General features: G+C 42.3%; 1 protein-coding gene across 3 annotated transcripts in view; it reads right to left on the bottom strand.

Annotated features, from left to right (window-relative positions):
- Nucleotides 1–869: 869 nt before the first annotated feature.
- Nucleotides 870–26688, bottom strand: part of PSMD11 (proteasome 26S subunit, non-ATPase 11) — a 43655-nt gene continuing 17836 nt past the window's right edge. For all 3 annotated transcript variants that reach the window (XM_060203971.1, XM_007538070.2, XM_060203970.1), the window contains 11 exons: nt 21064–21135; nt 19776–19833; nt 16872–17066; nt 11368–11512; nt 10230–10290; nt 7780–7842; nt 3907–4032; nt 3239–3274; nt 2941–2992; nt 2510–2652; nt 870–2393 (listed from right to left, as the gene is read on the bottom strand). In XM_060203971.1, the coding sequence (XP_060059954.1) occupies nt 2510–2652; nt 2941–2992; nt 3239–3274; nt 3907–4032; nt 7780–7842; nt 10230–10290; nt 11368–11512; nt 16872–17066; nt 19776–19833; nt 21064–21135 (951 nt within the window). In that variant the 3' untranslated portion in view covers nt 870–2393. The remainder of the gene's footprint in view (nt 2394–2509; nt 2653–2940; nt 2993–3238; nt 3275–3906; nt 4033–7779; nt 7843–10229; nt 10291–11367; nt 11513–16871; nt 17067–19775; nt 19834–21063; nt 21136–26688) is intronic.

The following is a 26688-nucleotide window of genomic DNA, read 5'->3' on the forward strand; positions in this document are numbered from 1 at the left end:
CAGACACCTCGTGGGAGCACTATGGACACTATGGCAATGTGATGCCTCTTCCTATCAAAAGCAAAACAAAAATAGAAAGAAGAGAATGAAAACCTGGAGTTAAGGAGATCAACTGCTGGTGTTGTGTGTGCACAAGACCCAAGTTCATCACCCATACCACATGAGGTGGGGGGTCTATTAGCCTGTCAAACCCCTCAGGGTTGCCCTCCATTTAGGAAACTCCTCCCCTCTACTCTAGTTCTGGATCCCTTTGGAATTAACTTTTGAAGTCTTTTATTGAAAAAGGGAGGAAAACACATTGCAAGTATAACTGTACAGATACAATATTAAAACAGAGACTAGCAGAACTCATCAGACTGAAAAACAACCAGAGGTCACCCCTTCCTCCCAGAGCACCTCAGAAGAACCATTCCCTGAGTCTAAAGGGTGGTATGAAAACCACAGCATTTGAAGGTTTCAAATGGCAAGTAAATCAGATCTGAAAGCCAGGCCCCTGCAGGCATTTACCATTCCCATGAATTCACAGAAAAGTCAGCACAATAACCTATCAAAGAAGCACCATCCTCAATGTGGAGATAAGGAAAAGGGCTGAGGGTATTACAACCCAAACCCTATGTCTTCACTGGACCAAGATGCCCAGGGGTGGAGGGAGTGAGGTAAGGGTGGGGGTGGTGGTACCCAAGACCCAAAAGTAATTTCCACTTTCCATTTTAGGCCTCACAAACCAACTTTCTTACCCAAAACCTCCACCTTACCCCAGAGAGAAAGTTTCCCGCTAAGGAAAAGAACAGCATAGCTTTGTAGTCTAGAGGACTACACAAAGCTGTCTGGACTTGCTCAGAAGCCTTCCAGCACTCAAGAACAGACACTTTTTGAAAAAAAAAATTGTTTTTATTGGAACTCATCTGAACATCAGATATACCTGGTGTTGGTTAGCAAGAACCGTTTGTACATTTGATATTGATGGTGCCAAAACCAAAACAGTGACTGGACATGATAGGGAGAGATATTGGGAACAAAAAAACCTGATTTTGGAGAGGAAAATAAAGATTTGGTGAGGATGCAAAACCTGGTACAACAAAATCCTTTTACAAAATATAAATTTATTACGAAAACCTGGAAGGATAATCTGTCTGAGAAAGGGAAAGACAAAAGAAGGCCAGCAGGAAGGAGGCAGGAAGAAGAGAAGGAAAATAAAGGGGGGGAGGGTAATGAGAGAAAGAAAAAAAAAGAACATACAGTTGAGCACAACAGAGGTGCAGAAGCTTGCCTGCCAAAATGGCATGAAAGCCTTGCTATGTAATCTCGTCATAAAACAAAGCATGCTGAAATACAGTGCTCTATCTCCCATCCCTTCAGTTCCTAAGAGGTAAATAAAGTTCTCTGGGAGGGGGTCATGAAGTTGCTCGAAAAAACAACATGGGGGGAACCCATACCTCCCAGTCTCATTTCCGATGTTCACTGTTTTAAAGAAAGGGATAAATCCACCTGATGGCAGGAGAGGGAGTGGGAGAAGGAGACAGGCTGGATTTCAGACAGCCTGACTCTCTTCAAGGGGGAAAGAAGAAGAGACAAGTGGTGGTCTCCCGGTTGAGAGGGGAAAGAGAAGGGCAAGAGAAAAGAGCAGAGAAGGGCAATTAAAACACTGACATCTAATCTAGTTTACTGTGTTAAAAAGCCACATGCACAGCAGGCCCCCCAGGGCCCACACTGCTCCCCGTGTGGCCATAGTGGACACTAGCTCCTGGCCTCGACCCCGTTCCTTCAAAGGTCCAAGAGGAGCCCTGCAGATGGTGCTGCTGCTGCGGCGGTGGCGGCGGGACCTTCGGCCAGTCTGCTGGAGCCGTTGTTGGGGGAAGGGCGGGAGGACAGGCCATATGGCAGGGGAAAGAACACCGAAACATCTCATTTCAAATGAAAAAGAAAACAGCAAGTCTATACACAGTTGTTTGTTTTGGTTCAGTACAAACAGAATAAAAAGTCATTGCTTTGATGGTCAGGCAAACACCCAATTCTGAAGAGGAAGAGAGGTGACACCCAGCGGGTGGGTTAGGAGCCCCAGTGGTAGGCAGGGCGCCTGGCTTTGCAGCCCTCTCCCAGGAGGCAGAGAGCACAGCTTTAGGTAGTGTAAGCCTTTTTCCTTTTATTTAGAATAACCTTTTTTTTTCTTTTTCTTTTTTTTTAAGCAATTTCCCCACTCCCAAGTTGGGCCAGTAAAGATTACATGAAAACTGGCATACCTATCGGCTGGAATACCGATGCACCAAATGAGGATTTAAAAACTTTCTGAGCAAAAAGTAGAACAAAAAGAAAAAAGAATCTCCTAGCATTTTCCCCAAAGGTTTCACTCTCCCGCCACACACACTCTCCAAAGGACCGCTACAGATCCAACTCTGCAAGAGAAGACAGAGCAGCGTCAATAGGGGTGCCGTGGGGCCACCCACAGGCTTTCAGTCTCCATGGGCAGCAAACAGTCCTGCCTGGCCCAGCTCTTGCAGTCAGCACTCACCTATGTAAGTTTCTTGGCTTTATTGTAGAGGGAATCCACTACTTTACTCATGTTCTGAATTGTTTCCAGAGCAGCTTCGTAAGTTTTATCTACTGGGGGTTCATCAAAAATAATCAAGACACCCTCCCCCTGGTCCAAAATTCCTGCAGGAAACACAAGGGCAGCCACAAAAAAAGAAATGCTTAGACACAAAAGCATATGGAAAAGAGCCTTCTGCCTAGTGCCTCACTTTCTCCAGAAAGGAGGGAAAACAGGCCTCCCTATCCCATTTATGCTTACTACACACTCTCATCACAGGGGTAAGGAGAGGGGCCCCAGAGAGCCACAGCATGAAATAGATAGAGTGTCTTTTAAGACAATTAAGAGCACAATGCCTTTTCAACCATTCCGTCATGACCAGAAGCCCACCTGCCTATACAGATGTTACTTACCATGAAATTTCTTGTCAAGAATCATTTGTGATAATTTCCTTTCCACGTCAGTCTAAAAGCAAAGACACAATTAAAGGGACCAGTATCTACTAGTCACATAGACATGAAAACCTTATTTTAAAAGGGTCTTAGGGAGAACAGACTAAAACTAAAACAGCAATAATGCAACTCCAGATTTGAGCCTTGCTGCTCATTCTCACTGGGAAACCTGAGAGCTTTCCACCAATGCCTAGTGGCGTAAATATCAGGCCCTCTACATGCCCTTCCCTACCCCCAAGAGAAGCTCAGGATTACTTACCTTGGAAAGTTTGATGAGACTAGATATGTGTTCGATCTAAAAGGAAAAGTAGAGAAACACCAAGACTGAAAGTTTTACTTCCGCCTCCACTATACATTGGGGGAGGAGAAACTACCTTATCTCTTGCAATCTTGGTAAACATCTATTTAGAGCTAGATGCCCTTTGGCTCTCTTGTGTTTTCTATTCATCTGCTACATCTCATCACTACAGACAAATAAATAAGCACTCTTGTTCCATACACCCAGTAAAGAAACATCTACAAAAAAGGAAAAAGAAAATATTTACTACATATGGAGTAACTACAAAGGTAAGGAGAAGAGTGGGCTCACTACAATAAGCAGGAAGATCTTGCCAGACACTGTCCCACCACATCCCCTACTCAACTACTACTCCTTGTCAAGAAAAATGTAAACTTTTGGTAGCCTCTTGGCCACCAGGCCAGATGGGAAACTAGTTCCTATTAGGTTAAGAGAAGGGCTATGGCTATAGTAAGAATGGCTAGCCCAGGGATTGGGGGGGGTGGGGGGGTAGACAGCACAAGGTTATGCAGAGAGACTCTCATGCCTGAGGCTCCAGAAGTCTCGGGTTCAATCCTCCCCGACCCCTATCATAAAGCACAATACCTGGCCCAAAACAGCCTCTTCACTGAGAAGGACTAATTTCTTACCTGTACTCGAGAAAAGGGTTCAATGACTCGGATCAGATTCTGTTCCAATAAGTTATCATACAGCTTGGCCAAGTGTGTATTGATGATTGGGTCATCCCGGAGCTCTGCCCGGTAATCTGTTAGGGCCTACCAAAAGAGCCAGTTGCAGAGATTAGCACAAAGAAGCACTTGGAAGTCAGGCTACTCCTAAGCTTCGTAAGTAGTCCGCTTGTCACTGTAACTACATGGTTGACTGAAGTTCAGGGGAGTTTGGGGAGATGAAAAAGCCACAACAGGAGGCATAAGTAAAGAATATCAAGAACTAAATAATACACCATCTTCCCACCTGAAAGACTTACAATGACAGTTTAAACCAATTAAGTCCAGACAAACCCAACTTGTAAGTCAAATTAACTATACAAGTATCATCAACATGTATTCCATAGAAGTCTCCTTGGGGGTGGAAAGAATTCAAAGATTAAATAATGGAAAATGGGGGAAGTTCACAGCTACTTCTTGGAGTTCCACAAAACACAGCAGCATAGTACAGCTCTGTAATTACCAGATAACAAAGCACCCTTTGAATTGTTTCGCAATTATGTTCCCCCAAATATCTGATCATAAACCCTTTTCCCTAAGAGTCCCTGATAGAAGTGTTCCAACAGGGGAGAAATACAAAGGTGTTGAGAGCATGCTGGGGACCCAGAGGACAATGGCGGCAAAAGATTTAAGTGGTGCAGAGACACTTATCACAGGCAGTTAAGAAATTATACTGGGGGCCGGGTGGTGGTGCACCTAGATGAGTGCATGTTACAATGCACAAGGATCCGGGTTCGAGCCCCCAGTCCCCACCTATAGGGGGAAAGCTTCCCAAGTGGTGAAGCAGGGCTGCAGGTGTCTCTCTCCCTCTCTATCACCCCCTCCCCTCTTAATTTCTGGCTGTCTCTATCCAATAAATAAATAAAGAAAAAAAATTTAATTAAAAAAAAAGAAAAAGAAAAGAAATTATACTCATCAGGGCCCATGAGACAGAACACATGTGCACATGTATCCGTGAGTTAAGGAAAAATATAGACCTTAATGTAGAAGTGCACAACAGTCTGCAGTGACTCAGTAAGTGCAACAAGCAAGCAGAAAGACCTAAAAGACACTTTATTAGGTACCACATAAAGTACTTAATCAAAGTTTCTACTTAGACCTAGATAGCCTCTTCACCTACTTCCTATTTCACTTCCCTCAATCACTGCAAGGCTAACCTTGTGAGACAAGGTAAGGACTACAAAAGCTGGATAAAGGCAAGAGACCAGCACACTTTAATGATGGCTCTTTACCATCCAGGGCCCTAAGTCAGGGAATCCTGGGATTCCCATATAGGCATGTTGGGCCCAGACCTCTAACAAATCCCTCTCTCCACTGTCACTGGTCATCTCCATCAGTAACAATATAGTAAATCCTCTTGTGGCCCTCTACAGGACCTTGCCCTCAGTGTGGTTCAACATTGGTAGGGAATACCCCACTCTCTGAAGGGAGGCTGGATCAATATACTCTGCTACTCGAGGAAGACAAGTCCTGCAAAGAGTGCAGCCTAGAATGTTCCTAGCTATGACCACAGAATGCGAGCTCAGACCTACAGGGATGCAGAGGATCTTGTGCTGACTATGGGCCCCAGATAAAATCTATGGGGTTTGTAGTTAACAATATTTATATACTTTGCCCATATTTGAGAGCTACTCTCTGCCCCCAGCTTTCTAGTCCTATTCTCAACTCTGACACCATCTCCCTAGCCCAACTACACGTTAGATCTCAGGCTCAGAAAAAATTAGTAAAGTCATAGGCCCCTTGGAATATACCTAAAATAGACCTACTAGCTTTTTCCAAAATGGAGACCCCAAATCTTATCTGCTACCATCTTACTTTTAGCTTCCTGATTTAAATTTTTTTTAAATATTTATTCCCTTTTGTTGCCCTTGTTGTTTTATTGTTGTAGTTATTATTGATGTCGTCATTGTTGGATAGGACAGAGAGAAATGAAGAGAGAAGGGAAGACGGGGGGAGAGAAAGACAGACATCTGCAGCCCTGTTTCACCGCCTGTGGAGCAACTCTCCTGCAGGTGGAGAGCTGGGGGCTTGAACTGGGATCCTTACGCCGGTCCTTGCGCTTTGTGCCACCTGTGCTTAACCCGCTGCACTACCACCCAACTCCCTAGATACCTGATTATTAAACAGTTTGTTCTGCCTTATATCATAATGCCTTTTCAGCCACCAAGTTGCAGATGCTACTATGATGCCAACCTGACTTCAGTGGACAGATGATCTCACCAATGTACCCTGAAATCCCACCTCTCCAGAGCCCTACCCCCCACTAGGGAAAGGCTGAAACAGGCTAGGAGTATGGTTCGACCTGCTAATACCCATGGTCAGCAGGGAAGCAATTATAGAAGCCAGACATTCCACTTTCTACACCACATAATGATCCTGGGTTCGTGCTCCCGGAGGGATAAAGAATGGGAAAGCTTCCAATGGAGGGGATGGGATCCAGAACTCAGGTGGTGGGAATTGTAGGTCACTTATCCTATGGTCTTGCTGATCACTATTAAATCAATAAATAAAACTTTTTTAAAGGGGGGGAAAATCATACTCATGCTGACAACTATTATCTTGTCTATCACTATGTTCCCAATAAAGTGATGGGGGGGTGTCCCTACAAATATCAACAAAATTTGGGATAAAATTATCAACCTGGGTGGGGGAAATAGCATAATGGTTATGCAAACAGACTCTCATGCCTGAGGCTCCAAAGTCCCAGGTTCAATCCCCCATACCACCATAAACCAGAGCTGAGCAGTGCTCTGGTATTTCTCTGTGTGTCTCTCTCTGTCTGTATCTCTCTCAAAAATAAAATAAAATATTAAAAAAAAAAATTATCAACCTATTCATGTATGTGATTTAATTGTCTTTAAGCAACAGTTTCAATATCCCAGTTTCATGTCAGCAAGGATATAAGGCATTAGGGAAGCAAGCAAACCAAGCCAACAAAGAGCTGCTAAAACTGGCAAGAAACATTGGGAGGTTATAAATCTTGGGGACACTCAGAGCATAAAATGGCCTAGTTTCCACCCACACTAAGTTTTTATTAAGAGCAAAGAAGTTCAGAAAATATATCTTGCCCTACTAGCCTTGCCCTACTGCTTAAATTCTTTCCTCTCTTTGCAAAAGTTCAGTGACTAAAAGACACAGAAATCAAAGCAAATCTAGAATGTTAATGTCATCTTGTATATTTCAATTCAGATGACACATCAAGATTTCTCTTTCAGCCACAGAAGAGAAGCAAATTTGACATTTCTGGAGCTAAAGAGAAATACCTAAAACTTGCTATGTGAAACAAGTACTAGGCACAGAGTCAAACCCTGGCGCACACTTTGTTGTATGACATAAGGCATTCAGTGACCTACTAACCTTAAAATGCAAATAGGTTTCTTGTGAAAAATTAAAGAAAAAGGATGACAGAGAACTTTTTGAAATTGAAAGGTACTATATATAAAAGACATTACAACTCAATACATTTTATTGTACAAAAGTGCTTAGTTGTTTCCTGGTGTTTTGTTTTGAGATAGAGGGAGAGAGACAGAGACACACCTCAGCACCAAAGCTTCAATGTGATAAGGGCCAGGCTCAACCTGAGTTGCACACAAGGCAAAACAGCATTCACTGTACTTCCTGTAAGATCTAACCATGGGGAAGACAGGGTGAATGGTATGTGGGATTATACTGTACCATTTTTTTTTTTGCAAATATATATATATAATAGTTAAAAAATAATAATAAAAGCTTCTTTAAAGTACCTAAATGCTTCTCCCCTCCACCCATTTCCTACCAACCCAATACCATGCTTACCTTTTCAAAATCTGCCAGTGATCTGTTCTTGCTAGCCTGAGCCACACATTTTAATGCTTCTGTCTAAGAATAAAGAGAAACAGGGAAAGTGATCTATTCTGTATACTCACATCCCACCAAAGAATTTTCATATGGTATATGCTATGTCCACACGACAGGAAGAACCTGCCCCAACACTGTCTTCTTCTGAGGCCTAAGGAGAAGCGCTAGAAAACCACTGTATGCCAACAAGTTTCCCTTTGAAATCTGGTGTGATTTAAAAATACAAGTTGGCATTACTATGCCGAAGACCCTAATTCAAGCCCTTGGCCCCCACCTGCTGGGGGAAGCTTCAGGAGCAATGAAGAAGTGCCATAGCGCTCTCGCGTTCTTCTCTCTCGCACACACATTGTAATATGTGCACCAACTGGCACACCACCCCCTTCCTTCTTAATTTCTCTCTGTATCTATGGGGCGGGGGGGAGTGATAGGTAAGTAGACAGATGATCGCTAGGAGCAATGGATTCATCATACAGGCAGTGTCCCAGCGATAACCCTGGTGACAATTAAATAAATACACCAATTCATACATAAACAATTTTTTTTTAATTTCAAAAGTACAGTTGAACTTACATCGGTCCTTGCGCTTTGCGCCACGTGCACTTAACTTGCTGCGCTACTGCCGACTCCCTATATTACTCTTCAATCAAAACAGACAATGTGTCCTTTGAGACAAAACTGATGGAACTGGAGACAATTGTGCTTTAAAATAAAGATGGTGCCACTCTTATGTGGAATTTAAAGAAAAGATACACGTGAACTTGAAGGGGGGAGTCAAGTAGACAAACTTGTTTCTAAGACTTTGTGAGAACTATGGTGGTTATCTTTGGGAGGTGGGAGGGTGGGGGATACAGAACTTTTGGTGGTGTGGTGTGGTGTGGGGTGGGGTGGGATGGGGTGGGGTGTGGTGTGGAACTACATTCTGTAATCTTAACAATCTTGTAACCCACTATTAGTCACAAATAAAAGTACAATTGTTGACCCTTAGGGAAAGGTCATTAGAGGTGCCAACAATATAGGGAGGGGATGTAATAGAGGTACCAACTCTCCCACACACAGAATTATCTTCTGACTCCCCCAAAACTTAACTACAGTTGTCCTGTTGGTATTGGAGGAGACTAATTTTAAGACTCCCTGGGTATGTCAAAATCTATGCATATTCAAGTTCCTTCTAGCTAGTTTTCTGTATCCTTAGGTCTGTACCCACAGATTTAACCAACAGGTATCTGTGCTTGTTTAAATACAGAACTTGTGGGATATGAAGGACTGGCTGGATTTTTGTTTGTTTGGGGGAGGAGAAATTGGAGCTTTCAAACAGGAGTCAGACCAATTTCCTATAAGCCAGAGCTGAGAAGGTTTTTGTTTTTGTTTTGTTTTGTTTGCGGATAGAATACCTAGTTTCTGCATCAAGATATACAATCTTTCTCAAGTACATGTGTACCAGATTTTACTGGGCTCTATAGAATTGGAGAACTTAAAATTTCATAGTCTGTTCATGTTAATTTTGCAAGCCTATCTCATAAATTTTCCAGTCAATATTTCAGATACCTGTTGGTTTCCAGTATGCTAAAACTCACAGAAAATGCTACAGTTCATTCTGTAAGTCCTTCAAATCACCTGACCAAACACCTGATTTGCCAGGACAGTATTTTTGCCACACAAGTGCACAGAAAATAGTGAATGAGAACCTATGCATGAGAACCTATCATTAAATAATCTTGCCACTGTGCATGTATTGGTGTAATTACACAAGCCTTGGTGGCACAACCTACTACACACCGAGGCTATATGGTATAGGCTTTGAGAATACCGTTGTATATGTGGGCCATCATTTACTAAAATATCACTAAACTCTATTTCATGGAATATCACTCTCCATTAAAAAAAGATGATATTATGTCCCCTTGAGACAAAATGGATGAAAATGGAAGTGGTTATGTTTAACAAAAATAAAGAGGTGAAAGACAACTACAGATGGTTTCACTCAAATATGAAATCCAATGATCTGAAGGGGGGCAGACAAGCAAACTTTTTCTAAGACTTGTGAGAACTACAGTGGTTATCTCTGGGAGGTGGGAGGATGGTGATACAGAACTTTGGTGGACTACTGTCAATCACAAATAAAATAATTTGAAATACACTGTAAGGACTTAAGGGAAAGTAAAGGAAAATGAGGAGTAGAATGGAGAGGTGAAAGGCAATGCTACCACCAAATATGACAGGCAACCTGCTGCCCGCAGACTGAGTAGAAGTCAGTAATGCTGTGAAGAATTCCTTGTGAGGTGGGGGTAGCTAGCATAATGGTTATGCAAAATGATTCTCAAGCCAAAGTCACAGGTTCCATTCCTGGCACCACCATAAACCAGAGCTGAACAGTGCTCTGGCTAAAAAAAAAAAAAAGAATTCCTTACCTGCCTCCCTGCATACCGAAGTGCAAGCTTCCCACTCACTAATGCCTGGACGTCTTCTGGGCTAGGAAAAAAAAAAAAAAAACCATCTGGTCAAATACTACAAGATGTTGTGATTCTTTTTTGTTTGTTTTAGATTTATTTTATTATTTATTTATTTTTAAATATTCATTTATTCCCTTTTGATGCCCTTGTTATTTTATTGTTGTAGTTATTATTGATGTTGCTGTCGTTGGATAGGACAGAGAGAAATGGAGAGAGGAGGGGAAGACAGAGGCGGAGAGAAAGATAGACACCTGCAGACCCACTTCACCGCCTGTAAAGCGACTCCCCTGCAGGTGGGGAGCCAGGGCTCAAACCGGGATCCTTATGCCGGTCCTTGCGCTTGGTGCCATGTGCGCTTAACTCGCTGTGCTATCACCCAACTCCCTTTTTTAAATTTTTTAAAAATATTTATTTATTTATTTATTCCCTTTTGTTGTCCTTGTTTTATTGCTGTAGTTATTATTGATGTCATTGTTGTTGGATAAGACAGAAAGAAATGGAGAGAGGAGGGGAAGACAGACAGGAGGAAAGAAAGACAGACACCTGTAGACCTGCTTCACCTCCTGTGAAGGAACTCCCCCTACAGGTGGGGAGCCGGGGGCTCCAACCCAGATCCTTAATCCGGTCCTTGCGCTTGGCGCCACCTGCGCTTAACCCGCTGCACTACCGCCCGACTCCCAGATGTTGTGATTCTAAAGCAAATTTCTTTTTCTTAGAATCCCACTCTAAGATTACCAATCCCCCAACCACCTGCTTATGTAAACTCCCACTCTGCCTGAGGTGACAGGGGCCAGTATAAAGCTATTTGCTGGTTTTCTGTGGTCAGCAACTATCTGGACAGAACAGTTACAGAGAAAAGAGCACTCCAAGAAGGGTTGGGAGGAAGATTTCTAAGATCTGTCTCTCTAATTCTGAAAGATTAGCAAGCAAGTTGTTCTGGAAGGCTTTTAATCCTCCCACTCTACCTCAACCAGTCCCATAAGCAGCTGCTGCTCCTTCTTTAACTTGTTAAACATCCTGTCCAAATCATCCCTGCCATGGCAGAAACTTAGCTGAAGGCTTCAAGTTCTCATATTCCAAATGACCGAGCACCTACGTGTTGAGCATGATTTTGCACAGCAACATGTACTTCAGAGATGTAATGGCCTTCGGGCTATCGATGGAGTCATAACCCTCAAATGCCTCATAAAAATAAGAATATGCAGTTTTCCAATCCTTCTCCTCTGCTGCATGGATAATACCTGGGTATTGAAAAGAAAAGAATAAGAGTCATAAAATAGAGCCACAAAATAGCAGAGCTGAGAAGGGCTTCAAAAACCTATTCCAACTACATCTACATATTGGTGAAGTCAGGAAGGATATACGTAGGACCTGCCCAAAGTCACTGCCACCTAGTGGTAGAGTCAGGACTAGAAACCAGGCCCTCGACATTCCAGCCCAATGTCTTTTTGCCATATTGCCAGTATAAACTCCAAAGGAGTTTGAGACTCAAAAACAAGGTCCTAGGGGTCAGATGATAGTGCATCGGGTTAAGCGCACATGGCACAAAGCACAAGGACTGGTGTAAGGATCCCAGTTCAAGCCCCTGGCTCCCCACCTGCAGGGGAGTTGCTTCACAGGCGGTAAAGCAGGTCTGCAGGTGTCTGTCTTTCTCTCCCCCTCTCTGTCTTCCCCTCCTCTCTCCATTTCTCTCTGTCCTATCCAACAACGACAACATCAAAAAAAAAAACCAGTAATAATAACTACAAAAAAAAACCATGGGCAACAAAAGGGAAAATAAATATTTTTTAAAAGAGTGACTCTGCTTACATCCCAAAGCAAATCATACTAATAATAAAATAAAATACAAGGAGATCCTAATAACATATATACTGAAACATCTTTTTTCATTATTCTGAGTGCTATTACAGCTTTACTGTCTCTAAAGATAATGCACCAATAAAAATTTTTGACAAAATTAAAATAGAATAAGGAATGCATACCCTCCATAACATCACCTGTGAGTCAGAAAGTTGACCCAAAGCCTATATACTTCACTATACACCACAAAACAGTATTTCCTTCGGCTGATATACTACAGATAAGCCAAAGGGGGAGGGAAGATCAGCAGCATAATGGTTATGCAAAAAAAGGCTTTCATGCCTGAGGCTCTACAGTCCCAGGTTCAATGCCTGGCACCATAAGCCAGAGCGGAGCAGTGCTCTGGTCTCTCTGTCTCTTTATAGCTCTCATTAAAACAAAATGCTAAAAAAAAAAAGGGGGGGGGGATGAAAAAAATTGTCCCCAATAACTTACCTTTGATAGAGCTTGCTATCACTCCCAACTATGCTATCACTGAGGATAACATAGGACCAGGAGATAGCTCACCTGGTAGACCATGGTCCTTACCATGGTTAGGCCTTGAGTTCAAGTTCCAGTACCACATGAAAGAACAATGGATAGCACCAGGGGAAATTCCATGGATGACAAAGTAGTGCTATAGTCTCTCTCGCTTTCTCCCTCTCTCTCTAAAACACAGAATGAAAAAGTTGGCTCAGAGAGGTCTCTTGGTGGTATCAGGCATACATGCATAAGACCCTGGGATCATTTCCCAGCACCTCCACCATCAAAAAGAAAAAAAACTCTTTGCAGCTTGGTAAGTAACTAGATTCAGATGAACAGTTCAGCAGGGTTAAATTCCCTTCCAACAGTTAGAGGTTGTAAGAAAACTACTGCTTTCTTTTAAGGAATAAACACAAAGTATACTTTCAATTTTCAAGAAACTTTATAGAGACTGCAATATTTAAAAGAACGTGCAAGTGGAAAAAAAAGACTAAAAATTTAAGAGTGGAACATGCCTAGTACAGGATGAAAATGGAGAGTAATAAACTTGTGCACAGAAAAGCAAAGTATGAGTATTCAAGTAAAAATGACATCTACACTGAGGCTGGAGGTGGGGGAGGAATCTCTTATTAGAACACATTTTTTGTCATGCTTGTGGCCTAGTTTAATCCCTGACACCATAAGAGGGTGCCAAGGCACGATGGGAAGTTCTGGTGTGGTAGTTGTCTATGTCTGTCTTTCTCTCTCTCCCTCCCTCCCTCCCTGTCTATCTGAAAAGGAAGCCAGGCGGTGGCACGTCCATTTAAGCATATACATTAATATACATTACCATGCTCAAGGACCCAGGTTCAAGTCCCTGCTCCCCTGCCTGCAGGGAGGATGCTTCACAAGCCATGAAACAGGTCTGCAGGTGTTTCTCTCCTCTCAATTTTTATTTATTTATTTATGTATTCCCTTTTGTTGCCCTTGTTGTTTTATTGTTGTAGTTATTATTGTTGTTGTCGTTGTTGGATAGGACAGAGAGAAATGGAGAGAGGAGGGGAAGACAGAGAGGAGGAGAGAAAGATAGACACCTGCAGACCTGCTTCACCACCTGTGAAGCGACTCTCCTGCAGGTGGGGAGCCAGGGTTCGAACCGGGATCCTTATGCCGGTCCTTGTGCTTTGCGCCACCTGCGCTTAACCCGCTGCGCTACAGCCCGACTCCCTCTCCTCTCAATTTTTATCTGTCTTAATGGGGTATATATATAGTGAGAGGGAAATGGCTGCTGGAGTAGTGGATTTGTAGTGCAGGCAACAAGCCCAGCGATAATCCTGGTGGCAATATATATAAAAAGGAGGAAGAGGGGGCCAGGCGGTAGCGCAGCGGGTTAAGCGCAGGTGGTGCAAAGCACAAGGACTGGTGTTAGGGATCCCGGCTCCAGCCCCCAGCTCCCCACCTACAGGGGACTCGCTTCACAAGCGGTGAAGCAGATCTGCAGGTGTCTGTCTTTCTCTCCCCCTGCCTTCCCTTCCTCTCTCCATTTATCTTTGTCCTATCCAACAACGACAACAATAATAACTACAACAATAAAACAAGGGCAACAAAAGGGAATAAGTAAATAAATAAAAATTTAAAAATAAAAAAAGGAGGAAGGGAGGTTAATTAAAAAGTCGTCCCTGGAGCTGGGTGGTGGCACACCTAGTTAAGTGCATGTGTTACAATGCAAAAGGCCCCAGGTTTAAGCCCCCGGCCCCCATTGCAGAGGGAAAGCTTTGTGAGTGATGAAGCGGGGCTGCGTGTGTCTGTCTCTTATCTCTCCCACCCCTCTCAATTTCTCTGTTTCTACTCAATAAATAAATAAACATTAAAAAAGTCATCCCCTAGAGTAGTGAAGGGTCCAGCACACACAACTCCCCCCAAAAAAATGACCTCTATTTCCTCTAATAAGTAAGATACAAGTTCATCTCTTGACCATGAAAAAAGGGTGTTATGAAAGAGTGGCAAATTGTAATGAAAGTGTAAATAATTAAAGCAGGGTGTTGTGGTAATAACAGTTTTACACTAATCCCCTCATTTAACCGTCACCATAATTCTATAAGGAAGTATAAGTATCATCATTTTCTACAAGAGTTAAAGATAAAAGAAAAGTCACAGAGGACAGGTGATGGAGCAGCTGGTTGGGCACACGTTACAATGTGCAAGGACCTGAATTTGAGTTCCCAGCCCCCCACCTGCAGGGGGAAAGTTTTTTGAGTGGTGAAGCAGTGGTATAGGTGTTTCTCTCTCTCCCTCCCTATCTCCCCTTACCCTCTTGATTTCTGGCTGTCTCTTTCCAATAAATACAGATCCAAAAAAAAAACATAAAGGCCATAAAGCTTGAAATTGGCAGAGCTAATATTTCAGTCTAGGAAAATGTCAGAGGTTCTGGGGTCTGAGAGGGGACACACTGGATAAAATGTTGGACCCTCAAGCACAAGGCTATAAGTTCGATCCCTGGCATCACATGATGCTTAGGGTTCTCTTCTTTCTTTCTCATTAATTAACAAATAAAGTCTCTTCAGTAAACAAAACAAAACAAAACCAAAAACATCATAGGGCTTCTGTTCCTTATCTGTGGGTAACAAAACATGCCACTGGATACAACACCCAAAAGGCAACTATGTGAGGAAGCATCTCTACTTGTTTAAACTATAAGAGGTTTTTGAAACAAAATATATTATGACAGAGGAAGAGAGAACAGGACTGCCACTTAGTTCTGGCACAAGATGGTGCTGGGGATTAAACGTGTGATCTCTGGTGATTTAGGCATAGATGTTCTGTGCTAGAACTGGCTGAACTATCTCCCTGGCTCACTCTCTCTTTTTTTTCCCTCCAGGGTTATTGCTGGGCCTCAATGCCTGCACTACAAATCCACTGCTCCTGAAGGTTATTTTTTCTACTTTTGTTGCTTTTTTCCTTGTTGTTTATCATTGTTATTATTATTATTGCTGCCATTATTGTTGGATAGGACAGAGAGAAATGGAGAGAGGAGGGGAAGACAGATAAGGGGAGAGAAAGATAAGACACCTGCAGATCTGTTTCACCGCCTGTGAAAGTACCCCCCTGCAGGTGGGGAGCCAGGGGCGCGAACTGGGATCCCTATGCCAGTTCGTGCACTTTGCACCATGTGCACTTAAACCCACTGCTCTACCACCCGGCCCCCTCTCTTTTTTTTAATATGATGCTTGGAAAAGAAGCTGTTACCTCCTGTATATGGGGTACTACTGAGCTGCCTCATTAGTCCAATTTTTATTCCATAAGTATTTTTTGAATTAGGATAGGAAGTGGTGGACACCATCCACAGTTACCTTGGTGCTGTCTCTGGTTCTCATGTGGTCCTTGGTAACTAGCCCAGGGTCTCATACATGGTAAGGCATGTTCTCTATCTGCTAAATCACCTCCTGGTCCATATTATCTTTTAGAGGTGGGAACAGTGGTTCTAAGGAGGTAATACCAGAGCTGAAGCTAGTCTCCTAATTCCAACACCAGTGATCCTTCAAAGAGATTATAAAAGCTAATAAAGCAACTAACTACAACAAAAGGTATTCTGCCTTTTGGCCCCAATATTCATACATTTCATAAAAACAAACAAAAAACTATCTACTAAATTATCTACTATATACACTGAAATTGAGGGGCAGATGTCTTTCCTTAGCCCCAATCTAAGGCCATTTGGGAAATTCCAGTAGCTTTTAAAAGTCTCTATTTAATACAGACTTGGGTCAATCTAATCCTAGAGAGAAATGCTACCACCCTCAACAAGTAAGGTGAGAAAGTGCTTTTTATTTTATTATTTTATTATATTTATTTATTTATTGGATAGAGACAGCCAGAAATCTTGAGGGTACAGGGAAATCGGGAGCAACAGAGAGATACCTGTGACACTGTTTTACCATTTGCAAAACTTTCCTCCTGCAGGTGGGGACCAGAGGCTCAAACCTGTGTCCTTGAGCATTGCACAAATGCGCTCAACTAGGTGCGCCACCACTGAGCCCCAAAAGTGCTTTCTGAACTTCAGAGAGACCGCTTCTAGAGTCTTATTTAGCTCAACAATCAGGTTACCCAGTCAACTACTGATAGGCATGTTCTTATATATTTTAGGCAACTATTAGAAGTTAGAAGAGTTAAAAGCTACCTAGAAAGAAAGTCTTCTAATTAGTTTCTCTGAAGAAACTTGCGTTGACTCAGCCAGCTCTATTTTCCTGCCCCAACCCCTCATCCCTTCCTTAAGAAACCAATCTATGAAGGCAGTATTACCTGACTGCATATCCAAGGTAGCCTGCAGTTTAGGGGGGCAGTAGATAGCATTTGCTGTGGTTCGAGCAGAAGTTAAGGCAGCTCGGGCTTTCGGCAGGTTGCTCAGGGCATGGTATGTTTTACTTTCTAAAAGCTGTACTTCCACCAAAAGGGCTTTATCATCCATTTTTTTCAATTCCCGAAGCAGCTGAGAACCTAAAGGAAAAAAGCATAAACCCCATTGTTAGTGCCCAGTCCCCACCTGCACAGGAGAGACTTCACAAGTGGTGAAGCAGTGCTACAGGTGTCTCTCTTTCCCCCTCTCAATTTCTCTGTCTTAATCAAAAAAGAAAAAAGTTAGGACTGAAGAAACATGCGTGTTTCTTTTTCCGCCAGGGTTACTGCTGGGACTCGGTGCCTGTACTACAAATCCACTGCTCCTGGAGGCCATTTTTGCCATTTTGTTGCCCCTGTTGTTACCCTTGTTGTTGTCATTATTATTATTGTTGTCACTGCTGTTGGATAGGACAAGAGAAATTGAGAGAGATGGAGAGAGGAGGCTGTGAAGCAACGCCCCTGCAGGTCGGGAGCCAAGGGCTTGAACAGGGATCCTTACACCGGTCCTTGCACTTTGTGCCATGTGCGCTTAATCCCTTGTGCTATTGCTAGTCCCACATGATTTGTTTTATAGATTTATTTTTTTACTTATAAGAGCACTGCTTAGTTCCAACTTATAATGGTGCGGGGGACTGAACCTAGGACTTTGGAGCCTCAGGCATGAGAATCTCTTTACATAACCATTATGCTATCCTACCCCCAAAGCCCCCAAACAGCATGATTTATGCAGACAAACAGCATATTTATGCAAATTACTTCCATGCCTAAAGCTCTGAGGTCCCAGGTTTAATACCTAGCATCACTATAAACCAGACCTGAGCAGTGCTATAGTAAAAAGTATATAGACAATTATTTTTAAGAATCAGATAGTGGGGGGCCAGGCGGTGACACACCTGGTTAAGTGCACACACTACAGAACTCAAGGACCCAGTTTCAAGCTCCTGGTCCCCACCTGCATGGGGAAAGCTTCATGAATGGTGAAGCAGAGCTGCAGGTGTCTCTCTCCCTTTTTTAAAAAAAGATATTTATTTATTTATTTATTTATTTATGAGAAGAAGAGGAGGAGAGAAAGAACCAGACATCATTCTGGTACATTTGCTGCTGGGGATTGAACTCAGGACTTCATGCTTGAGAGTCCAATGCTTTATCCAATGAGCCACCTCCGGGACCACTCTCTCCCTCTCTGCTCTCAATTTTCTCTCTGTTTCTAATAATAAATAAATATTAAAATTAATAAAATATTAATATTAAAAATAAATAAAAGATTTAAAATAAGAATCAGATAATGGTAACGGTTGCACAAGTTTGTTATGAACTTTTAAAAGGGTGACTAACAAAACAGTATTGGCTATATAACAAACAGACAATTTAATAGTTAAATTTATCAAACAATAGGGAGTCGGGTGGTAGCGCAACAGGTTAAGCACAGGTGGTGCAAAGTGCAAGGACTGGCATGTGGATCCCAGTTCGAGCCACCCCCCCACTCCCCACCCACAAGGGAGTCACTTCACAGGCGGTGAAGCAGGTGTCTATCTCTCCCCCTCTCTGTCTTCCCCTCCTCTCTCCATTTCTCTGTCCTATTCAACAATGAAAGCAATAACAACAACAATAATAACCACAACAATAAAACAATAAGGGCAACAAAAGGGAATATATACATATATATCAAACAATCTGACTGAAAAAAAGATGAGCAGGAGGTTTGAATATTTTCTCAAAAAAAGATATACAGGGAGTTAGGTGGTAGCACAGCGGGTTAAGCGCACCTGGCGCAAAGCGCAAGGACTGGAGTAAGGATTCTGGTTTGAGCCCCCAGCTCCCCATCTGCAGGGGAGTCGCTTCACAAGCAGTGAAACGGGTCTGCAGGTGTCTTTCTCTCCCCCTCTCTGTCTTCCCCTCCTCTCTCCATCCAACAACAATAACTACAACAAGGGCAATAACAGAATAAATAATTTTTTAAATCTTAAAAAAAATATATATATATATATATATGGCCAAGAGATATATAAAGGATTCTCAACAACACTAATCATCGGGGGAAAAGTAGACAGCATATAAATTAGTAACATGTGAGGTGGGGGTAGATAGCATATGGTTATGCAAAGAGGCTCTCATGCCTAAGGCTCCAAAGTCCCAGGTTCAATTCCCTGCACCACTATAAGCCAGAGCTGAGCAGTGCTCTGGTTAAAAAAAAAAAAAAAGAGGGAGTCGGGCTGTAGCGCAGCAGGTTAAGCGCAGGTGGCGCAAAGCACAAGGACCGGCGTAAGGATCCCGGTTCAAGCCCCCGGCTCCCCACCTGCAGGGGAGTCGCATCACAAGCGGTGAAGCAGGTCTGCAGGTGTCTATCTTTCTCTCCCCCTCTCTGTCTTCCCCTCCTCTCTGTCCTATCCAACAATAATGACATCAATGGTGACTACAACAATAAAACAGCAAGGGCAACAAAAGGGAATAAATAATAAATAAATAAATAAATAATTAATTAAAAAAGGACTGCATTAAAAAAAAAGAAAAGAAAGAATATTTTTTAAAAAATTAAAATTTAATTCCCCAATAAAGAAATAATAAAATAAAATAAATTATTAACATCTAACTACTAGGAGGGTAGCATAATAGTCATGCAAAAGATTTTCATGCCTGAGGCTTTGAGGTCCCAGGTTCAATTCCCTGGACCACCATAAGCAAGGGCTGACCAGTGCTCTGATAAAAACAAAACAAAAACAAACAAAAAAAGGTAACTATTAACTGTAGCCAGGGTCAGAATGCTTTCATTTAACCATTAACCATGTCTTATTATTACAGCTTACTTACCCAAATGCAATGCTTCCTGGTACCTCTTGGTATCGAAATACAAAGACACCAGTCTTGCCTAGAAAAGAGAAAAGGCATTGAGTGATTGATGGAGGGGGGGAATGGGGATGAAAAAGGAATCAAAGATTGACAGTCACAGAACTGCTACTGTTGAATATATAAACTCTGAAAGTTACATTAAATTCAGTCTAGGAAATTATCTAGCCAAGGATATTTTCCCCTATTATGACCAGTGACTGACTATTAATTTTACCATGTTACTACTTACTCTTCTGAGTCAAAGAGTAAGTCTGTCTCAAAACTTCAAGTAGACTCACTAATGTGTCTTGGAGCCCACCTCTCCAGAGGTCTACTCCACTAGGGAAAAATAGAAAGAGGCTGGGGTATGGAACCACCTACCAACATCCATGTCCAGCAAAGAAGCAATTACAGAAGCCAGATCTTCCACCTCACACACCCCATAAAGAATTTTGACCTTGGGCAGAGGTAAACAGCATAATGTATGCAAAGAGACTCTGTGCTTGAGGCTCTAAAGTCCCAGGTTCAATTCCCTGCACCACCATAAGCCAGAGCTGAGCAGTGCTCTGGTTACCAAAAAAAAAAAAAAAAAAAAAAAATTGGCCAGGTGGTCTGGGAGGTGGTGCAGTGGCTAAAGCATTGGACTCTCAAGCATGAAGTCCTAAGTTCGATCACCAGCAGCACATGTACCAGAGTAATGTCTGGTTCTTTCTCCTTTTATCTTCCTAATAAATAAATCTTTAAAATAAAATTAAAAAGAATTTTGGCCCACACTCCTAGAGGTATAAAAAATGGGGAAGCAGTGGTACAGGAGATGGCACAGTAGTTAAAGCACTGGACTCAAGCATGAGGTCCTGAGTTCAAACCCCGGCAGCACACATACCAGAGTTATATCTGGTTCTTTTTCTCTCTCTCTCCTCCTATCTTTCTCATTAATAAATAAATAAAATCTAAAAAAATAATAATAATAATTCTCTTGTGGGCCAGGAGGTGGCACAGTGATAAAGCTTTGGACTCTCAACCATAAGGTCCTTGAGTTTGGTCCCTGGCAGCACATGTGCCAGAGTGCTGTCTGGTTCTTTCTCTCTCTTCCAGTCTTTCTCATAAATAAATAAAATCTAAAAAAAAAAAAAAAAAAAAAAAAAATTCTCATGAGTACACTACTACCAATAACTACTGGGTACTGAATAACACAAAATTAACTGAAAATACTTTTACCAGGATGGTGTTCATTCAGTCTAATACCTGGAGATCTAATGTAGAAACATACCTCCAAAGCTTGGCGTAAGAAAGTTCTCTTCTCTGATTTGGCCCATTCGATGCATTCTAAACACAATTCCACCTGCAACAGGGAGACAGCATATGTAACTTTACCTTCTTTTCTTACAAACTGTGGTTTGGAGAGTGGCTTCAATTCCCTTATTATATTTTACTCATGTTACTCTATTTAATATCTCAGGAAGCAGCCTTAATACCCATTATCTCAGTCTGGAGTAGTTATAGCATAATGAAAAAAACCACTCAATTTATATACACAATGTATCATTGTGCTCAAATTGTATCTTTTGTCTGTTCTTGTTTTTGTGCTGGGGCATCACATGTGGCCAATTTTACAGCTCCCAGGTCAATTTTTTTCTCATTCATAGAATGAGAGGGGAGAGTCCATATCACCAGGGCAGTAGTACTGAGACTCAAACCCGAGCCATGTCCACAGAAAGACATGTGTTCCCACCACCCCCCCCAGAGCTGTCTTCTCTCCAGCCCCAGATTGTATTCTTTCTTTTCCCCTTTTGTTACCCTTGTTGGTTATCATTTTTTGCTATTACTATTATTGTTATTGCAGTCATTGTTGTTGGATAGGACAGACAGACAGAAACCTGGGGGTCCGGCGGTAGCACAGCGGGTTAAGTGCACGTGGCACAAAGCGCAAGGACCAGTGTAAGGATGCCGGTTCAAGCACCCGGCTCCCCACCTGCAGGGGAGTCACTTCACAGGCGGTGAAGCAGGTCTGCAGGTGTCTTTCTCTCCCCCTCTGTCTTCCCCTCCTCTCTCCATTTCTCTGTCTATCCAACAACAAACGATAACCACAAGGTTATAACAACAAGGGGAACAAAAGGGGGAAAAAATGGCTTCCAGGAGCAGTGGATTCATGGTGTAGGCACTGAGCCCCAGCAGTAACCCTGGAGGCAAAAAAAAAAAAAAAAGATAACACATAAGCCTCATAGCTTGTGAAGCAACCCCCCGACAGGTGGGGAGCCAGGAGCTCGAACTGGGATTCTTACACGGGTCTTTGAGCTTTCCACCATATGCTACCGCCCACCCAACCCCCAGATTGTATTCCTTTGGAAAAGAACTTTATCTTTAGGGGTAGGGAAACAGTATACTAGCTATGCAAAAGACTTTTATGCCAGAGGTTCTGCGTTCCCAGACTCAATCCCCACATGACCATAAACTAGAGTTGAGCTGTGCTCTGATGAAAAAATAAGAATAAATAATTGAGATGAATATCTTTGAGATTAAGATTCAAGAACTTCCAACTTATATAACCCTGGACTGGTTTCCTATCATGGCTAAGAACTTGTAAAACAAATTACTTGTAGACAGTAGCAGCATTGTATTAATATAAGTATACCAGTGATAAAACAGAAATTTGCAGCCCAAAAACAAAGGCCTTCTTCCTAACAGTTGCTGGTATTATTCAAATGGTCCAGCTGGCTATCCCATCAGATTCTAAGTAGTGCAACTCATCAATTCATCACTACCCTTCCAGTTTGTATTATACAAATTTCTACAAACTTAGTTCTGAACCCCAGTTCTGTTAGTTAACCAGGTAGTGGCATAACATGCAAAGTAACTAGATAGTAGTCTATGCTAGATGGTCTGTGTCACTAGGTATTCTTGACATACTAGCTTTAACAGTACACATCAAATATTGCTGATCTCATATTACTTCTGTTACTGTAAGTTTTATATTAATCTTCCTAATCAGAGTATATAATAAAAAAAAGCTTTCCAGGAAAATTGCTAATACATCAGATTTTTACACAAATCCAAAGTTCTCTTAATATAGGTATTAAAGGGTCAGAAAAACAGCTCGCTCACTATTAGAGTGGCTGTACTACCATGCACATAGCCCAGATTTGAGCCTGGAAACACACGGGACTTACTACAGCAATGGAGAAAGCTTCCTGGTTATGGCATTTACCGTCTCTCTACCTCTCTGACTACCTGAATGAAAGAAGTAGCCCAGAGAAAATGAGATGGGGGGTAGGGGGAAAGAGCTGGGGAGAAAGTTAAGCAATAGGAAGAAAAGAAACAAAAATAAGATGTAGTAAGGCAGGAAAACTAAAGTAACAACAATCTAAACTGACAAATCCTTTGTCTTTAGATCCTGAGTACAAATTCAGTACATTATGTAGTTATTTATGTAGCCTCAAACCTGCTATGCTACTGTTCCTTCAGGCTCCCTTTTTTTAAATTTAGACAGGAAAAGTGAGAGAAGAGATACACTGATTCACTGCTTGTGAAGTATCCCCTAGTGTTATACTTGGTGCTCCTATATGGAGCCAGGGGATCACACCCAAGTCTTCTCAAAAGGTGTGTTCTTTATCAGGTAAGCTGTCTCCTGGCCCCTACACCCTCATGTGAAATTCAGTCTAATGTGAAGTAAGTAAAAACTAAAAATTTAAAGAAAAAAGTCAATGTCTTTGTTCATGACATGGATGGAACTGAAAGTATTTTGCTAAGTGATTTTTAGCAATGAAAATACAAGTTCTGGGAGCCGGGCAGTAGCACAACGGGTTAAGAGCACGTGGCGCAAAGTGCAAGGACCGGCATATGGATCCCGGTTCGAACCCCCAGCTCCCCACCTGCAGGGGAGTCGCTTCACAGGCTGTGAAGCAGGTCTGCAGGTGTCTGTCTTTCTCTCCCCGTCTTCCCCTTCTCTCTCCATTTCTCTCTGTCTTATCCAACAACAACGACATCAGTAACAACAATAACTACAACAATAAAACAAGGGCAACAAAAGGGAATAAGTAAATAAATATTTTTAAAAAGATAAACAAAAAAAAATACAAGTTCTATGTGCCTTGAAGAGTAGGCAGCACTAATAAATGCTTATCTTCACAGTTTTGTTTTATCCAAGGAGCTTTTTCAAACAATACAAAAATGAATGACTCAGCTCCTGACTTGGTAATCTAGAATGAAGCCCGGCTACACTCATTTATAATCCAAGTTATAAAATACTGACAGAGTTTACCATCTCAATTCCTTGGCAATCTAACTTTTAAGTGACCCAGCCAAGATCACATATCAGCTACTGGCACCCACTGGGCCTTATCTGCACTTTTGTTTGTGCAAAGATCTGTTTTTTATTACATATAACAAAGAGTCATACATGAGACAGAGAGGGAAACGCCAGAGCACCACTCTGGTGAATATAGCACCAGGAATAGAACTGGGAAACTCGGGTATGCCAAGCCCAATGAGCTACCAAATGAGCTATTTCCTCACCCGCTCCATAGAAAGTTCTATTATAGGGGACCGGGTGGTATAGCAAAGCAGGTTAAGCGCAAGGACGAGCATAAGGATCCCAGTTTGAGCCCTGGCTCCCCACCTGCAGGGTGGGTCACTTCACGAGCAGTGAAGCAGGTCTGCAGGTGTTTTTCTCTCCCCATCTCTGTCTTCCCCTCCTCTCTCAATTTCTCTCTGTCCTGTCTGGTAATGACAACAATAATAACAAGGGCAACAAAAATGGGGAAAAGTGGCCTCCAGAAGCAGTGAATTCCTGGTGCAGGCACCGAGCCCTGGGCAAAAAAAAAAGACTATACTGTACACCATTATTCTCCCCCAAATAAGATAAAAATATTTAAATAAAAAGTTCTATTACAGATATTTCTCCTAGTACAAAAATATCTTTTTTTTCTTTTTTAATAATCTTCACTTGTTTATTGAATAGAGACAATCAGAAATCGAGAGGGATGGAGAAGTAGAGAGTAAGAAAAACAGAGAGACAACTGCAGCACTGCCTCACCACTTGCAAAGCTTTCCCCCTGAATGTGGGGACCGGAGACTCGAACCTGGGTCCTTGTACATTATAACATATACACCCAACCAGGTACACCACCATTCAGCCCCTCAGAAATATCTTTACAACATGAATTACCCATGTACTACATTATTTGCATTACCAAGAACTGTAATTCTTAAAACCAGCACTTCAGTTCTGTGGGGGAAAACATGTTTAAAACCAGCCTTGCTACATAGATATTTTGAGTCTTTACACCTTGTTGATGCTAATAGTGATTGAAAAGTGGGGATAAGAATATACAAGAATGGGAGTCGGGCGGTAGTGCAGCAGGTTAAGCGCACGTGGCGCAAAGCTCAAAGATCAGCATAAGGATCCTGGTTGGAGCCCCCGGCTCCCCACCTGCAGGGGAGTCACTTTACAGGCTGTGAAGCAGGTCTGCAGGTGTCTATCTTTCTCTCCCCCTGTCTTCCCCTTCTCTCTCCATTTCTCTCTGTCCTATAAAACGATGACATCAATGACAACAATAACTACAACAAAACAGGGGCAACAAAAGGGAATAATTTTTTTTTAAAAAAAAAGAATATACAAAAAGTTAAAAAAAAAAAAAAAGAAGTCAGTGCTTCTGCAGGAAGTCCTTAAGCACAAAAACATGATGTGATGATTAAAAATATAGGGTGGGGGAGTCGGGCTGTAGCGCAGCGGGTTAAGCGCAGGTGGCGCAAAGCACAAGGACCGGCATAAGGATCCCGGTTTGAACTCCCGGCTCCCCACCTGCAGGGGAGTCGCTTCACAGGCGGTGAAGCAGGTCTGCAGGTGTCTATCTTTCTCTCCTCCTCTATGTCTTCCCCTCCTCTCTCCATTTCTCTCTGTCTTATCCAACAACGACAACAACAATAATAACTACAACAATAAAACAACAAGGGCAACAAAAGGAAATAAATAAAACAAATATTAAAAAAAAAATTTTTTTTAAATATATATATATATAGGGTGGGGGTGGGGGTGTTGGTCGCACAGCGGGTTAAGCACACACAGCAAGGACCAGCATAAAGATTCCAGTTCAAGCCCCAGGTTCCCCATCTGCAAAGGAGTCGCTTCACAAGCAGCGAAGCAGGTCTGCAAGTGTCTGTCTTTCTCTCCCCATCTCTGTCTTCCCTCCTCTCTCTGTCTTATCCAACAGCAACAACAAGGGCAACAAAATGGGAAAAATGACCTCCAAGCGCAGTGGATTTGTGATGCAGGCACCAAGCCCCAGTGATAACCCTGGAGGCTAGCTATATATCTACATATATAAGGGTAGATAGCATAATCGTTATGCAAAGAGACTTGTGCTTAAGGCTCCAAGTCCCAGGTTCAATCCCCCACACCACAAGCCAGAGCTGAGTAGTGCTCTGGTAAAAAATTAAAAAATAATAAATATATATACACACACCATTATTAAATGATTTTATTAACTTAATTCCTAAGGATAGAAAAATAACAAAACAGAGACTGAAATCCTCTAACACAAATCCCCCTTCTCCAACGAAATTTTTGTTTCCGTAACAGGATTTTCTATAAAGGTCTCTTAAAACGGGCTGTTATGTTGCAGTTATATAGACGATGCCAAGAGATGGTTTCCTATCATCGATTCCCTAGAGTAAGGGGCTTTACATCTCCCTACCTGGCAAGGATCTGGGTCAGTCATCTTTATCCTCTCCCCACCTCAAAACTACTCCATTCCTCCCTCCCTCCCTTGCAAAACTACTCCATTTTCACTCCCCAACCAGCCCACACACACATCCTCACTCCTAGGTTTCAGGCAGTACAGCAGTTGATCTGATCCTAAGCTGAATCATGTCAATTTTGAGAACACAGCAAACTGAA

The sequence above is a fragment of the Erinaceus europaeus genome, chromosome 12 (genome assembly GCF_950295315.1).
Source record: "Erinaceus europaeus chromosome 12, mEriEur2.1, whole genome shotgun sequence".
NCBI lineage: Eukaryota > Metazoa > Chordata > Mammalia > Eulipotyphla > Erinaceidae > Erinaceus > Erinaceus europaeus.